Here is a 17514-nt window from a genome sequence, read left to right as displayed (position 1 = left end):
TGAGTAAGTTTATCTTATCAAGCCCTATTATATCTAACTTTTTTTCGACCCTCTTTTATGGATCGAGTCTTTGTATTATGGAAAACAAAAGGTATAACATGTTTTTGTGATCTATTTTTAGATAATAGTTTTATGCCCTTTGAACAGCTATCTAATAAATATAATTTACCTAAAACTCATTTTTTTAGATATTTGCAAGTTAGAAATTTCTTGAATAATATGTTAGTCTTTTCTGAAATTATGTCCAATGGACATTACAGAAATTTTTTTAGCTCTGAATCCTTGCCAGAAGGGTTTAGTAGCCACCATTTATAATATGATCATGAAAATACAGCCAGAAGTATCAGAAAAAATTAAGAAGGAATGAGAAAAAGAACTTCATTGTCTTATACCCACTGAGCAGTGGGAGAAAATTTTACAATTAGTCAATTCCTCTTCTATTTGTACTAAACATGCCCTAATACAATTTAAGGTTGTACATAGGGCTCACATGTCCAAGGATAAACTTGTTCGATTTTACTCTCATGTTAATCCAACCTGTGACAGATGTCATTCTGAAGTAGCTTCATTGACCCACATGTTTTGGTCTTGCCCTTGTTTGCAAAATTATTGGAAAGGTATTTTCGGTATTATTTCAACAGTTCTGAATATCAAGTTGCAACCACATCCTATTACTGCAATTTTCGGTTTACCAGTGGTGGATAATATTTGTTTATCCCCCTCAGCTCGACGGATGATTGCATTTATTACATTAATGGCTAGAAGATCTATCCTATCGAACTGGAAAGAAATTAATCCTCCAACTATATTTCAGTGGTTTTCTCAAACTACTTCTTGTCTGAGCTTAGAAAAAATTAGAAGTGTTGTCTTTGATTCTTCAGTTAAATTTGAAGAAACTTGGAGACCATTTATCCAACATTTTCGTATCAGTTAAACTGACTTTTCCTAAACCCTGCTTTTATTATCCTTAATTATTTGGATGGAGGTGCGGAGTTATTGACGCTACTGTGTATATTTGACATAATGCAATGGCCCATGTTAGGTTTTTTTTTCTTATTTACTCCCTTTTTTCGTAATTACTATGAGTTTGGGAGGTTATATATGGATTATCATCTATATGAACATATACTTAACCTATTAATTATGTACTTTCAAACTCTGTATTCATGTTTCATTTATGTTTGTTTAAAATTAATAAAAAGATTTAAAAAGAAAGAAAGGTCAGTCCCCTGCCTCCTCCATGCCAGGGAAAACAATCCCAGCCTATTCAGTGTCTCGTTATAACTCAAACCCCCTAATCTCAGCAACGTCCTTGTGAATCTTTTCTGCACCCTCGCTAGCTTAATCACATTCTTACTAAAGTCTGGTCACTAGATCTGTGCACAATATTCCATCTGCTCTCCTACTGCAGCTGTTAAATGACTTCCCAACCCTTGTACCCAGTAATCCAAATGATGGAGGCAAGTGTGCCACGTGCTTCCTTCACCACCTTATCCACCTTTCATGGAACTACGTATTTGTAACCTTAGGGCTCTGTTCTGCAACACTCCCAAGGCCGTGTCATTCACAATTTATGCTGTGCCCCAGTTTAACTTTCCTAAATACATAATTTCATCCTTGTTGGAGTTAAATTCCTTTTGCCTTTCCTTCCCCGTTGATCTCTAACCTGCGGACAATCTTCTTCACTGTCCAGCACACCACCAATTACAGTGTCATCCACAGACCTACTTATCATGTCATCTATATACCAAACCAGTTAGTTAAAATAGATGCCAAACAACAGATGATCCAGATCTGATCCCTGTGGCACAGTTACAGTCATGCAAATTAGACCTTTACTACCACCCTCTAACCCCTTCCACCAAGAGGGAGTCTTAGAGAGGTAATTTAAACGCATAGAAGGAAGATAGAGAGAAACCGTCCTTATATGGAAAAAGGGTGAAGAAATGGGAACAAAGAATGAAGAACCAAAACAAAAACAGGAATAATTCTTGCATGGTGCTGGCAGAATCAGCTTTACTGGGAGCATTGAAACGGAACTGGTAAATACCTCAAAGGAAGGTATTTGTAAGGGATGGGGTTATTTTTAAATAGAAAATTTTGTTTACCCCTTGGTTTATAGGGGAGAACTTGATTTTAGATGACATGTTTTCAGACTATTTCAAAAACTTTATTTAATGAATTGTTAGAATATTATTAATGAATTGCAGATCAGTACTTGGGGCTATAATATTGTGGCCATTACAGAGACTTAGATGATTCAGGGGCAGAAATGATTACTTAGAGTGCCAGGCTATAGATGTTTCAGAAAGGACAGGGAGGGAAGGAGGCAAAAGAGGTGGGGGTGTGGCACTGTTGATCAGAGATAGTGTCACGGCTGCAAAAAAGGAGGAAGTCATGGAGGGATTGTCTACTGAGTCACTGTGGGTGGAAGTTAGAAACAGGAATGGATCAATAACTCTACAGGATGCTTTTTATAGACCACTCAATAGCAACAGGGACATTGAGGAGCAGTTAGGGAGACAGATTCTGGAAAGGTGTAATAATAACTAGGTTGTCATGGTGGGAGATTTTAATTTCTCAAATATTGATTGGCATCTCCCTAGAGCAAGGGGTTTAGATGGGGTGGAGTTTGTTAGGTGTGTTCAGGAAGATTTCCTGACACGATATATTTAGATAAGCCTACAAGAGGAGAGGCTGTACTTGATCTGGTATTGGGAAATGAACCTGGTCAGGTGTCAGGTCTCTCAATGGGAACGCATTTTGGAGATAGTGATCACAATTCTATCTCCTTTACCAGAGCATTGGAGAGGGATAGGAGCAGACAAGTTAGCAAAGCGTTTAATTGGAGTAAGGGGAAGTATGAAGCTATCAGGCAGGAACTTGGAAGCATAAATTGGGAACAGATGTTCTCAGGGAAATGTACGGCAGAAATGTGGCAAATGTTCAGGGGATATTTGCGTGGCCTTCTGAGTAGGTACGTTCCAGTGTGACAGAGAATGGATGATAGGGTACAGGAACCGTGGTGTGCAAAGGCTGTTGAAAATCTGGTCAAGAAGAAAAGAGGAGCTTACAAAAGGTTCAAAAAACTAGGTAATGATAGAGAACTAGAAGATTATGTCTGGCAGAAAGGAGCTTAAGAATGAAATTAGGAGAGCCAGAAGGGGTCATGAGAAGGCCTTGGCGAGCAGGATTAAGGAAAACCCCAAGGCATTCGACAAGTATGTGAAGAGCAAGAGGATAAGACACGAGAGAATAGGACCAATCAAGTGTGATAGTGGAAAAGTGTGTATGGAACCGGAGGAGATAGCAGAGATACTTAATGGATACTTTGCTGCAGTATTAACTATGGAAAAGGATCTTGGCGATTGTAGGGATGATTTACAACGGATTAAACAGACAGACATTAAGAAACAGGATGTGCTGGAGCTTTTGGAAAGCATCAAGTTGGATAAGTCTCCAGGACCGGATGAGATGTGCCCCAGGCTACTGTGGGAGGCGAGGGAGGAGATTGCTGAGCCTCCAGCAATGATCTTAGCATTATCAATGGGACGGGAGAGGTTCCGGAGGATTGGAGGGTTGTGGATGTTGTTCCATTATTCAAGAAAGGGAGTAGAGATAGCCCAGGAAATCATAGACCAGTGAGTCTTACTTCAGTTGTTGGTAAGTTGATGGAAAAGATCCTGAGAGGCAGGTCTATGAACATTTAGAGACGCATAATATGATTAGGAATAGTCAGCATGGCTTTGTGAAAGGCAGGTCGTGCCTTATGAGTCTGATTAAATGTTTTGAGGATGTGACCTAACATGTTGATGAGGGTAGAGCAGTAGATGTAGTCTAAGGCATTTGATAAGATACCCCATGCAAGGCTTATTGCAAAAGTAAGGAGGCATGGGATCCAAGGGGACCTTGCTTTGTGGATCCAGAATTGGGTTGCTCACAGAAGGCAAAGAGTGGTTGTAGATGGATCATATTCCGCATGGAGGTCGGTGACCAGTGGTGTGCATCAGGGATGTGTTCTGGCACCCCTTCTCTTCGTGATTTTTATAAATGATCTGGATGAGGAAATGGAGGGATGGGTTAGTAAGTTTGCTGATGACACAAAGGTTGGAGGTGTTGTGGATAGTGTGGAGGGCTGTCAGAGGTTACAGTGGGACATTGATTGGATGCAAAACTGGGCTGAGAAGTGGCAGATGGAGTTCAACCCAGATAAGTATGAGGTGGTTAATTTTGGTAGGTCAAATATGATGGCAGAATCTAGTATTAATGGTAAGACTCTTGGCAGTGTGGAGGATCAGTGGGATCCTGGGATCCGAGTCCATAGGACACTCAAAGCTGCTACGCAGGTTGACTCTGTGATTAAGAAAGCATCCGGTGCATTGGCCTTCATCAACCATGGGATTGAGTTTAGGAGCAGAAAGGTAATGTTGCAGCTATATAGGACCTTGGTCAGGCCCCACTTGGAGTACTGTGCTCAGTTCTGGTCACCTCACTACAGGAAGGATGTGGAAACTATAGAAAGGGTGCAGAGGAGATTTACAAGAATGTTGCCTGGATTAGGGACCATGCCTTTTTAGAATAGGTTGAGGGAACTTGGTCTTTTCTTCTTGGAGCAGTAGAAGATGAGAGGTGACCTGAAAGAGGTATATAAAATGGTGAGAGGCATTGATCATGTGGATAGTCAGAGGCTTTTTCCCAGGGCTGAAATGGCTATCATGAGAGGCCACAGTTTTAAGTTTTTTGGAAGTAGGTACAGAGGAGATGTCAAGGGTAAGTTTTTTTTTACACAGAGTGGTGAGTGCTTGGAATGGGCTGCCGGCAACAGTGGTGGAGGTGGATACAATAGGGTCTTTTAAGAGACTCCTGGATAGGTCATGGAGCTTAGAAAATAGAAGATTATGGGTAACCTTAGGTAATTTCTGAGTAAGTACATGTTCGGCACAGCATTGTGGGCCGAAGGGCCTGTGTTGTGCTGTAGGTTTTCTATGTTTTTAATATGTAGGACATGGAATGGAACCAACTGTGCTGACAGAAATGGCCAGTTAGAATGGTTCACTGACCCTTGCGTGGGGGATAACAGGATACTGGTAACTTCTTGTAATAAAGTGAAATCTGGCAAGTACACAGGACATGTGAATGATAGCAATTCTTTCACTGCAACAGACCAGCAGTCCAGATTAAGTGCTCCAACTCTTTAAAACCTGAAACCTAATCTGCTAATGTCTAATCTTGTGCCCCTGAAGTTGTGATACTTGGGGGGTGGGGGGGGGGAACTTTTTGTCCCTTTTACAAACATTTATTTGTATGAAATCTAAATAAATCTACATTTTCAGGGAGTTCCCAAACAGATGTTTCGTACATAAGCCTGTGGTTTACTTAGGAAATTTTGTACTTAAATGTCCTGAAGTTTGGGATCCTCTGGCCTACTAGATGGAGGTTGATGCAGGAATATTAGGTGTGTATAAAAGGTCAGACTGAGCCTAGAGTTCTACTACAAAATGTTCTAAATAGAATTAAAGTTACATCCTTACTACTGAAGAATAATTGTATTTTCCCTCCTAGAGGAACTGGCCTGCACGGTGTACAGTTCACCAGTCCGATGGAGAAGTGGCGGGCCACACAACAGTGTCATGCAGTTACGAGGACATACCCGGATACGAATGGTTCGCAGTAATATTGCCAGGTCTTCTAATTCTACTCATTTTGCTTGTAAAATAGGTTTCATAATGACGTGGTGAAATCTCACTTTTTGATTACATCTTAGCGCATGCCATTCACACCTCTAGTGGGGAAATACCTGTAAATTTGTTGAGCTTGATCTCCCTCTCAATTCTATAATTCCCTGTTTGCTTTCTTCCTCATTTCACATAGTGGGGTTACATTAGCTGCCCTCAAATCATTTTGTCTGATCTGGAATTTAAAGAATGATGGGAAATGACTGCCAATGCAAGAACTATTTAGAGCACAGAACACTACAACACAGTACAGGCCCTTCAGCCCACAATGTTGTGCCAGCACTTTAACCTGCTCTAAAATCAGTCCTACGTTTTCTATCATCCATGTGTCTATAGTCATAGAACACTACAGCACAGAAACAGGCCTTTCAGTCCATCTAGTGCATGCCGAACTATTAATCTGCTTAGTCCCATCAACCTGCACTCTATACTCCTCCCATCCATCTACCTATCCAAATTTCTCTCCAATGTTTAATTGAACCTGCATCCACATTTGCACTGGCAGCTTGATCCACACTCTTAAAACAATTTCAGTTCCCCCTCATGTTCCTCTTAAACATTCCACCTTTCACTCTTAACCCACGACCTCTAGTTCTAGTCTCACCCAACATCAGTGGAACATGCCTGCTTACATTTCCCTTAACTATACCACTCATAATTTTATCTACCTCATCAAATCACCCCATTCTTCCACACTCTAGGGAATAAAGTCCTAAACTGTTCAACCATTCCCTATTACTCAGGTCCTCAAGTCCTGGAACCATCCTTGTAAATTTTCTCTGCACTCTTTCAATCCTATTGACAGCCTTCCTATAGGCAGATGACTAAGACTGCACATGATAATCCAAATTAGGTCTCACCAACGTCTTATACAACCTTAACATAACATCCCAACTCCTATACTCAATACTTTGATTTATGAAGGTCAGTGTGCCAAAAGCTTTCTTTACAACCCGATCTAGCTATGACAGCACTTACAAGGAATTCCCAGACCCCTCTGTTCTACTGCACTCATCAGTGCCCTCCAGTTCACTGTGTAAGTCCTACGCTGGTTTGTCCTCCCTGAGTACAACACCTCCCATTTGTCTTAAATTCTATCTGCCATTTTTCAGCCGATTTTTCCAGTACAGGTTTCCCCCGCTATCTGAAGGTAGAGTGTTCCTATGAAACCGTTCGTAAGCCGGAATGTCGTAAAGCGAAGAAGCAATTACCATTAATTTATATGGGAAAAATTTTTGAGTGTTCCCAGTCCCAAAAAATAACCTACCAAATCATACCAAATAGCACATAAAACCTAAAATAACTCGAACGTATAGTAAAAGCAGGAATGATATGATAAAGACACAGCTATATAAAGTAGAAATATTGTATTACGGTGTAGTTTCACTTATAAAAATCGATCTGGAGCAAAAAAAATCAGCACGTACGCGCATGCGCACACAACTGCCCGCACAAGGCTTCACGGTCATGGTAGTCTTTCTCGGGGTAAACACACGTATAAGGTGGGTGTCTTTTTTTCGTAAAAGTGAAAATCCTCTTTGTTTAGCGAAAACAGGTACCAATGTAGGTCTTTTGTAACAGCGAGCTGTCGTAAAGCGAATGTTCGAAAAACGGGAGCCACCTGTACTTCCAGCTCCCACTGCAAACTCCCACTATCATCAGCTTTGATAGTGTTCCTCACTGGTCCACTACACCCCCAGTCTTGGTGTCATCTGCAAATTTGCTGATCCAGTTTACCACGTTACCATCCAGATGCAAAAACCAACGGACCCAGCACCAGTTTCTGTGGCACACCTTTAATCACAAGCCTCCAGTCAGATCTACCACCATTCTCTGTTTTTTCCCACAAAGCCAATTTACTACCTTGTTATGAACCTTCTTGACCAACCTTCCTTGTGGGACACTGTCAAATGCCTTTCTAAAGCCCATGTAGACAATATCCACTGCCTTGTCTTCATCAACTTTCCCAGTAACTTCCTCCGGAAACTCTATAGAATTGATTAGACACGACTTACCGCGCACAAAACCATGTTGGCAATCCCAAATACTGAGATATCTGTTCCCTTGGAATATTTTCCAACAACTTACCCACTAGTAATGTCAAACTCACTGGCCTGTAATTTCCTGGCTTATTCTTAAAGCCTTTCCTGAACAACATTAGCTGTCCTCCAATCCTCCAGCCCCTCACCAATAGCTAACGATATTTTAAATACCTCTGTAAAGGCCCTTGCAATTTCTGCATTAGCCTCCCACAGGGTCTGAGGGAACACCTGTCAGGCCACACACAAAATGCTGTAGGAACTCAGCAGGCCCTGGGGATTTATCCACCCTCAAGACAGCAAACACCTCCTCGTCCTTAATCTGTGTAAGATCCATGACACTGTGGCATTACCTAACTCCATCCTTTCTTCACAACGGCATTTTTGTTCTGGGCCAAGGATAGGTTCTCTGAAATAACACTGAGGAATTTAAATTTGCTGACCCTCGCTACCTCTGATCCCCTCTTGAGGACTGATTCATGGCCCTCTGGTTTCCTCCTCCTGAGGTCAATAATCAACTCCTTGATCTTGCTGATACTGAGTAAGAGGTTGTTGTAGTGGCACCACTCTGCTAGGTTTTCAGTCTCCCTCCTATATACTGATTTGTCACCACTTTTGATACGGCCCAAGATGGTGGTGTCATCAGCAAACTTGAATATGGCCTTGTGAAGCTGAGCTGATTGAAATTGTGGAGGAGTTGTTACTGCCCATGAAAACTGACTAGGGTCTGCGAGTGAGGAAATTGAGGATCCAATTGCACAAAGAAGTATTGAGGACAAGGTTTTGAAGGTTATTTATTAGTTTTGAGGGGATGATGACATTGAATGCCAAGCTGTAGTTGATAAAGAACATCCTGATTTACGCAACTTTGCTGTCCAGATGTTCCAGGGTTGAGTCGAGAGCCAGTGAAATGGCACCTGTTGTGTCAGTTGGCAAATTGGAACGGATCCAAGTTGTTTTTCAGGCAGAAGTTGATATGTTTTATCACCAACCTCACTAAACACTTCATCACTGTGGATGTAAGTGCTACTGGACAATAGTCATTGAGGTGGGTTACCACATTCTTCTTTGGCACCAGTGTAATTGAAGCCTGCTTGAAGCAGGAGGGTACTTCAGAGTGCCAAGCTAGAGGCTAAAGATCTCGGTAAACACTCCAGCCAGTTGATCAGCACAGGTCTTTAGCACTCACCCAGGTAACTCATCTGGGCTAGATGTTTCCCATGGGTTCACCCTCCGGAAGGATGCTCTCATGTTGGCTTCAGAGACTGAAATCACAGAATCATTGGGTGCTGTGGAAAATCGTGAAGGTTCCTCCATGTTTTGATGTTCAAAACAAGCATAGAAGGCATTGAGCTCATCTGAAAGTGAAGCCCTTTTGTCACCTATGCCACTTGATTTCACTTTGTAAGGGGTAATAGTATTCAAACCCTGCCACAGCTGTCGAGCATCCTTCATTGATTCAGGTTTAGTCCAGAATTGCCACTTTGCCTGTGAGGTGGCTTTGAGGTCATACCTTGACCACTTGTAACTTTCTTGGTCATCTGACTTGAATGCCTCTAATCTGGTCCGCAGCAGATTGCAGATCTCATGGTTTATCCAGGGCTTTTGTTTGGGGAAGAATCTGAATGATTTTGTGGGGGCACACTTGTCTACGACTTTTTTTTTATAAGGTCTGTGCTCACTGTGGTGTATTAATTTAGATCCACAGATGAGTTTCTGAACACAGCCTAGTCCATAGACTTGAAAAAAAATCCCTTTGCCTCCCACAGCCACCTCTTTTTTGCCCTAATCTCTGGAGCTTTACTCTCTAGCCTCTAGGTAGAAGGCTGCCAAGTGATCAGATTTCCCAAAATAGGGTCTGGGTATGGACCAGAAGTCGTTCCTTATCCTAGTAGAGCAGTGGTGTAGCGTGTTAGGACCTCTGGTGCTATAGGTAATATGCTGATAGTAACATAGTCACAGGGCGCAGATTTCTTCGAACAAGCCTGATTGAAATCCCAAAGTGTGTGTCAGAGTGGACTGTTTCTTGTTTGGTGCCAACTAATCTCAAGTGCCTGATTATAGTCGGCTAATGGTATATGTAAACTGGAGTCAGGATAACAGAGGAGAACTCTGTTGGTCATTGACTGGTCAGCATTTGATCATTAGGTGTTCAAGGTGGGAGGAACACGAGTACGTCAAAACCACCGCGTCAGAGCACTACAGAGAGTATATCGTGAAACACAGCTTCACCGGTAGCCTGCAGAATGTAGTCACCTCTCATCCTCCTTCACTCCAAAGAGAAAAGCCCTAGCTCAGTTAACCTGTCTTCATAAACTACGCTCTTTAATCCGGGCAACGTCATGCTAACCCTCCTCAGTACCCTCTCTAAAGTTTCTACATCCTTCCAAAAATGAGACAACCAGAACTGAACACAATATTCTGAGTAATTTCTGGGGCCACTTCCTTACATACTGGGATGGAGGCTATTGGGTCTTCTGGGATTTATCGTCCTTCAATCCCATCAACTTTCTTAGCACTATTTTCCTAATAATTTCCTGCAGTTTCTCTCCTCTCCCTCTTTCTTTCTTCCTCCCCCTCTTGCTTCTTTGCCCCTCCTTTTCCTCTCCCTCTCTTTCACACGCACACACGTTGGTTCCTCATTGTTTTGTTGGTCCTGTGTCTCAGGCACTGTGGTCACTGTTTCATACACGAGTTACACAGGTGCTACAGTTTTAGAGTCATTTATCACAACTGTATCTCAGAGAGAGGAACAGCTGCTCATGTTCTTGCCTTGTGTATTAGAACACTAGGCCCTCTCTGAAAGAAATGTATTCAATCAATATTTTATGTTGCTGAGTTAAAGGGAAGGAAGAAACTTATGGAGGGAAATTCTATCAGTAGAATCTCAAGTAATAATTAGTTGGTAAAAAGTGAATACATAATGAAGACTGCGCACCTGAAAGTGTAGTGGATGGGAATTATCAGTAGAAAAGATCAGAAAGATCAGTTTTTGCAAATAAATTCCGTCTTGAAGATCTCTTTTGGAAGAGTCTTGTACATACAAATTTTATTTTTGCCTGAATAGTACAATTTATCAAAACTCTACCATTGAAAATGCTTAGGAGCACAAATGCTAATTTTGTTTTGTTTGTTTGTTGATTTTGTGCTGTGTCACGTGGCATGGGTGATCATGGTCTTTCCGTGACCATGGGTTTTCTTGACAAATTTTCTACAGAAGTGTTTTGCCATTGCTTGCTTCTGGGCACTGTCTTTACGAGTCGGGTGACCTCAGCCATTATCAATACTCTTCAGAGATTGTCTGCCTGGTGTCAGTGGTCACATTAGCTAGGACTTGTGATATGCACCAGGTATTCATATGACCATCCACCACCTGCTCCCATGGCTTCACATGACCCTGATTGGGGGCTAAGCAGGTGCTACACCTTGTCCAAGGGAGACCTGCTGGTTAGCGGAGGAACTTGCACCTCAGACTTTACACTTCCTTTGGTAGAGACGTATCTCCACCCCATCGCCCTGAACTTTAAGTAAAAAAAAAACAAGTATAGATTATATTTTTGCTGATTATTTGCAGAAATCTTCTTACCTGTTTGTTGTGGATGGTTGGGCTTTCAGTTGGCTGTGCATTCAGATCTTTCAGCTACCTGATGTTTTGGTGCATAGAGTAATGGTGAAAATGTTTTAAAATGAAAACTTGTTTGAAATAAATAGAGAGGCAATGAGAAAGTATCTCACACTGAAAATATTTTCCTGGTTTATACTGATATGAAGGTTATAAAATTGAAAGGACTCTTCACCAGAGGGTAAATAAACTGAGGATATGGAAAGGACATGTGACTTCACAGGATGAATTAGCATGCAGAATTAGCAATATTCTCACTTCTTCCCCACCCACTCATCCGCCAGAAGATAATGAAGTTTTGAAAGCACATACCACCAAACGCAAGGGCAGCTTCTATTCTGGTGATATTAAATGGTTCCCTTATAAGATTCTGCCTCCAGGCAGAGGTTCTGAGTAGGTTTACAGTAAGTTTGTTTTTCTCTCTGTTTGTACGTAGGTAGTGAGCTGAGACTGGGTCCAGAGTTAGTGCTATGTTCCTTGTGTGAGATGTGGGAACTTTGCGAGACCTCCGGTCACCCTGATAACTACATCTGCAGGAAGTGCAGTGAGCTGCAGCTCCTTAGAGAACTGGATCTGCAGCTGGATGACCTTAGGCTCATACGGGAAAATGAGGGGGTGATGGGAGCTACTGGGAGGTAGTCACCCAAGTTGCAGGAGGCAGATTCCTGGGTGACTGTCACGAGAGGGGCAAGTACAGAGTACCCTTGTGGCCATTCCCCTCAATGATACTGTTGGGGTGGGGACCTACCAGGGGGAAGCTGCAACGACCTGAACTCTGGCACTGAGTCTGTCTCGGTGGCTCAGAAGGGAAGGGGAGAGAAGCAGTAGCGATGGAGGATTCCATAATTAGAGGAGCAGACGGCAGATTCTGTGGATGTGAAAGAGACTCCCAGATGATATGTTCCCTTCCAGGTGCCAGGGTCAGGGATGTCTTGGATCAGATCCACAGCATTCTGATTCTCCAGCGTTAATCTCTGGATTACTGCCTGTGCCATGCGCCAATGAGGGTAAAAATAGGATGATCTGGCAGATGAATGTGTGGCTGAAGAATTTGCGGGTTCATTGAGATCTCTTCTGGGGAAGATATGAGCTAATCAATAAAGACAGGCTACACATGAACCCAAGAGGGACTAATATCCTTGTGGGCAGATTTGCTAGAGCTGTTTGGGATGGAACCAGAGTGACGGAGCTGAGGAGGAGACAGTTGGTATACACTAGGTGCTATGTGTAGTGAGACAGTGAGGAAGGACAGGCAGGTGGTAGGGCAAAATTGCAGTCAGTGGGTTGACTTAAAAAATATAACAGGAGGCCAAAATCAAAAAAGATTACAAATACAAGAATGAAGTTGTTATCCTTGAATGCAAGCAGTATATGGAATAAGGTGAATGGTCTTGTTTCGCATTTAGAGATTGGAAAGTATGATGTTGTGGGCATTGATGAGACATGGCTGAATGAAGATTATACTTGGGAGCTTGACATGCAGATATACAACTTGTATCAAAAGGACACAGGTAGGCAGAGTGGGTGGGATGCCTGTGTTGGTAAAACAAAATGAAATCAAATCCTTAGAAAGACGTCATAGGATCGGAAGATGAAGAGTTAAGAAAATGTAAGGGTAAAAAGACCCTGATGGGAGTTATGTACAGGCCTGCGAACAGTAGCTAGGATGTGGGCTACACATTACAATGTGAACACAAAGTACACTGCAGATGCTGTGGTCAAATCAACACGTACAAACAAGCTGGCTGAACTCAGTAGGTTGGGCAACATCCGTTGAAATGAGCAGTCAGCATTTCGGCCCGAAACGTTGACTGCTCATTTCAACGGATGCTGCCCGACCTGCTGAGTTCATCCAGCCTGTTTGTACATTACAATGTGAGTTAGAACAGGCATGTAAATAAGGGAGATGTTGCAATATTCATGGGGGAATTTCAATATGCAGAGTGGATCTTGAGAGAGAATTTATAGAATGCCTAAGAGATGGCTTTTTAGAGCAGCTTGTGGTTGAGCCCATCAGGGTAACAGCAATTCTGGATTGGGTGTTATGTAATGACCCAGATTTGATTAGGGAGTTTAAGGTAAAGGAAGCCTTAGCAGACAGTGATCATAATGTGAGAATTTACCCTGAAGTTTGAGAAAGAAAAGCTAATATTTAATGTATCAGGATCATAGTGGAGTGAAAGGAATTACAGAGGCATGAGAGAGGAGCTGCCTAAAGTTAATTGGAAGGGGACACTAGCAGGGGCAATGGCAGAACAGCAATGACTGGAGTTTCTGGGAACAATTTGGAAGGTACAGGAAAGATTCATCCCAAAACTGAAGTCTTCTAAAGGGAGGATGAGGCAACCATGGCTGACAGAGGAAGTCAAAGGTAGCATAAAAGCAAAAGAGGGAGCAAAAAATAGTGGGAAGTTAGAGGATTGGGAAGCTTTTCAAAACCAACAGAAGGCAACTAAAAAGTCATAAAGAAAGAAAGGGTGAAATATGAAGGTAAGCTAGCCAATAATTTAAAAGAGGATACAAAATGTTTTTTCAGATGTATAAAGAGTAAAAGAGAGACAAGAGTGAATATCAGACTGCTGGAAAATGACACCGGGGAGTTAGTAATGGAGGACAAAGGAATAGCAGATAAACTTAATAAATATTCATGTTAGTTTTCACTGTGGAACACACTAGCAGAGTGCCAGAAGTGTGTTGTTGCTATTACTAAGGAGAAAGTGCTTGGGAAGCTGAAAAGTCTTAAGACAGGTAAGTCACCTGGACTTGATGGAGAACACCCCAGGGATTGGAAGGAGGTAGCTGAAAAGATTATGGAGATACTGAAATGAACTTGCAAGAATCACTAGATTCTAGAACAGTTCTAGAGGACTGGAAGATTGCAAATGTCACTCCACTCTTTAAGAAGAGAGGGAGGCAGGAGAAAGGAAATTATAGGCCAGTTAACCTGACTACAGTAGTTGCGAGAATGTTAGAGTCTATTATTAAGTATGAAGTTTCAGGGTACTTGGAGGCACATGACAAAATAGGCCAAAATCAGCATGGTTTCCTTAAGGGGAAATCTTGCCTGACAAATCTGTTGGAATTCTTTGAGGAAATAATAGACAAAAGAGTCAGTGAATGTTGTTTAGTTGGATTTTCATAAGGTCTTTGACAAGGAGACACATATGAGCCTGCTTAACAAGATAAGAGCCCCAAGATACTAACATGGATAGAAGATTGCCTGACTGGCCTTTTCTAATTGGCTATCGGTGACTAGTGATATGCCGCAGGAGAGGTGTTGGAATTGCTTATTTTCACGTTATATGTCAATGACGAAGGAATTGATGGCTTTGTGGCCAGGTTTGTGGATGTTATAAAGATCGGTGTGGGGGCAGGTAGTGTTCTGGAAGCAGGGTGTCTGCAGAAAGACTTACACAAATTGGCGGAATGGTCAAAGAAGTGGCAGATGGAATATAGTGCAGAGAAGTGCATGGTCGTGCACATTGGTAGAAGGAATAAAGGTGCGGATTATTTTCCAAATTGGAGGAAAATTCAAAAGTCTGAGATATAAAGGAACGTGGGAGTGTTCATGCAGGATTCTATAAAGCTTAGTGTGCAGTGTTAGCTTTAATTTCCAGGAGACTAGAATATAAGAGCAAGGATGTAATGCTGAGGCTTTATAAGGCGTTGGTCTGACCACAGTTGAAGTATTGTGAGCAGTTTTGGCCCCCTTATCTCAGAAAAGCTGTGCAAGCATTGGAAAGATTCACAAGAATGTTTCCAGGTTTGAAAGGATTGACATATGAGGAGCGTTGCAATGGATTTCTCAGAAATTGAATTCTCTTAACCTAGATGAGACAGTCAAGGGTACTTTATGCTTTAACTTATAATACTAAATGCAGTTGTTATTTCTCCCACGTAGATTTCTCGTACATGCTGACAGATGTGTCTCTTTTGTCCATTCTCCATAGGTTATGTGGCGAGAATGGTAGCATTTTGCTCTATTATAGCATTGAAAATTCTAGAGAATACCACAAGGAGGAAAATAAATGCATAGAAATAGATCCAGAGGTAAGATGGATTGTTTTGAGTTCATTGATATTTTAGAAAAAGTAAATATCCTTTCTTTTCTGTTGAGATTTTCTTTCAGATGTTGAGCATCTGCGCAATGTGGCTGGACAAATCAGACACGAAATTCTGCAGATGCTGGAGATCCAGAGCAACGCACACAAAATGCTGGAGGAACTCAGCAGGTCAGGCAGCATCTATGGAGGGAAATAAACAGACAGTGTTTCAGGCTGAGGCCCGATGAATAGCCTCAAACCAAAATGTCAGCTCTTTCCCTCCAGCAGTTTGTGTCTGTGGCTGGACAAATACTGGTCTGAGCATGCTAGCCATTTGTTTTGTTCATATGGGTAATATCTGGAGGTGGAAGTGTAAGATGCCATGTTTGAAAGAACTGAATAATTATCAATATTTCTGTGAACATAAACTTGCCCCTTTTCTCTTGCAGCTTGCAGATGGGGTGGAGCTCTTGCTTTGCTCATACCCACAGTTTATAAAGATTGATAGTCTTCCTGCTGGAAATCTTGATGACAAGGTAGGAAAGAGATCACAGGTGACAGTTCTGTGCTCAGTATCTGACCTTAACTGGGATTGAAAGAACTGCCGTGCCATCGGGAGTCACCTTGAAAATACATTAAAAGTCTGTCTAAATAGGCTAACTAAGAGCTTCACAAGTAACAGCAGCAATATGATCACTTGAGCCTGCTCCACCACCCAGTGAGGTTGTTGTTGATTTCATCTAGACCTCAAATCCACTTTTCTGCTCAGTCCCCACAGCCCTTAATCCCACTGAAGCCAATGTCAACTTGAATATATTTCACTCTCCACAGTTTTGTACAGTAGAGAATTTTGAAATTTGCAGTCCTTTGACAGAAGAAATTTCTCCCCATTGATGTCTTAAGTGTCTAGTGCATTATCCTGAGCTGTAGATATCCCACCAGAAGGTAAATGTCTTGGTATCTTCCATGTCAAATCTTGCAATCAATCAGCTCTTCCTGACAGTCTCAACTTGGAGAGCAGAAACGCTCCTCTCCTCAGTTGCTAGAGCCCTGGGAGGGCAGCGGGCGTTTGTGGAAAGAGCAGAGAACATTACAGTACAGGTCCTATGGCCCAAAATGTGATGCCAACCTTATACCCTAGTCTAAGAGCAATCTAAACCTTCCTTCCCACAATATCTTACACTTTTCTTTCATCCAGGTGCCTATCTAAGAGTCTCTCATATGTTCCTAATGTATCCACCTCCACCACCATCCCTGGCAGCTCGTTCCATGCACGCCCAACCCTCTGAGTAGAAAAGAACTACCTCTGACATTCCCCCATACTTTCTATCAATGCTTCCTCATTTTTACCCTTGGAAAAAGTCTGGCTTTTGATGCGATGTCTTATCAAGTCACCTGTCATTTTCTTTTGCTTCAAAAAGAAAAGACTCAGCTCACGCAATCTATCCTCATAAGAGATGCTCTTTAATCTAGGCAGCAACCTGGTAAATCTCCTCTGCATCCTCTCCAAAGCTTCCACATCCTTCCTTATAATGAGGCAACCAGAACTGAACACAATATTCTATGTGTGCTCCAACTGGGGTTTTATAGAGCTGCAAATTACCTCGTGGCTCTTGAACACAATCATCTGCCTAATGAAGGCTAACATACCATAACACCTTTGTAACAACCCTTATCAACTTGCACGACAACTTTGAGGGATCTGTGGATGTGGGCCCCTGAGGTCCCTTTGTTCCTCTTCATTGCTAAGAATCCTGCCATTAACTTTCCAGATTGAATCACTTCACACTTTTCCAGGTTGAACTCGATCTGCCACTTCTCAGTCCAGCTCAATGGCCCACTGTAACTCTCAACGACCTTCCACACACTGCACAAAACTGCCAACGTTTGTCACCAGCACCATCACTGATGTGCTGTTGGACAGAGCTCATTGTTATGCCATTCGAAGTCTGCAGTGTTGGTACTCGCTGGAGTTTAGGCTGTCATTGAAACCTATCAAATACTGAAAGGCCTAGAGAGAATGGATGTGGGGAGGATGTTTCCTATAGTGGGGAATCTAGGACCAGATGGCACAG

At 42.2% G+C, this 17514-nt stretch overlaps 1 protein-coding gene across 1 annotated transcript in view; it reads left to right on the top strand.

The window, feature by feature from the left end:
* The window catches only part of riox1 (ribosomal oxygenase 1), a 93423-nt gene that overhangs the window by 72263 nt on the left and 3646 nt on the right, over window positions 1-17514 (top strand). Inside the window, exons 12-14 of the mRNA XM_073050506.1 lie at window positions 5563-5683; window positions 15347-15446; window positions 15889-15975. Coding sequence (XP_072906607.1) covers window positions 5563-5683; window positions 15347-15446; window positions 15889-15975 — 308 coding nt within the window. The remainder of the gene's footprint in view (window positions 1-5562; window positions 5684-15346; window positions 15447-15888; window positions 15976-17514) is intronic.

This window comes from Hemitrygon akajei, chromosome 7, assembly GCF_048418815.1.
Source record: "Hemitrygon akajei chromosome 7, sHemAka1.3, whole genome shotgun sequence".
Lineage (NCBI taxonomy): Eukaryota > Metazoa > Chordata > Chondrichthyes > Myliobatiformes > Dasyatidae > Hemitrygon > Hemitrygon akajei.
The sequence above is the reverse complement of the archived record's forward strand: the minus strand, read 5'-3'. Positions and strand labels throughout refer to the sequence as shown.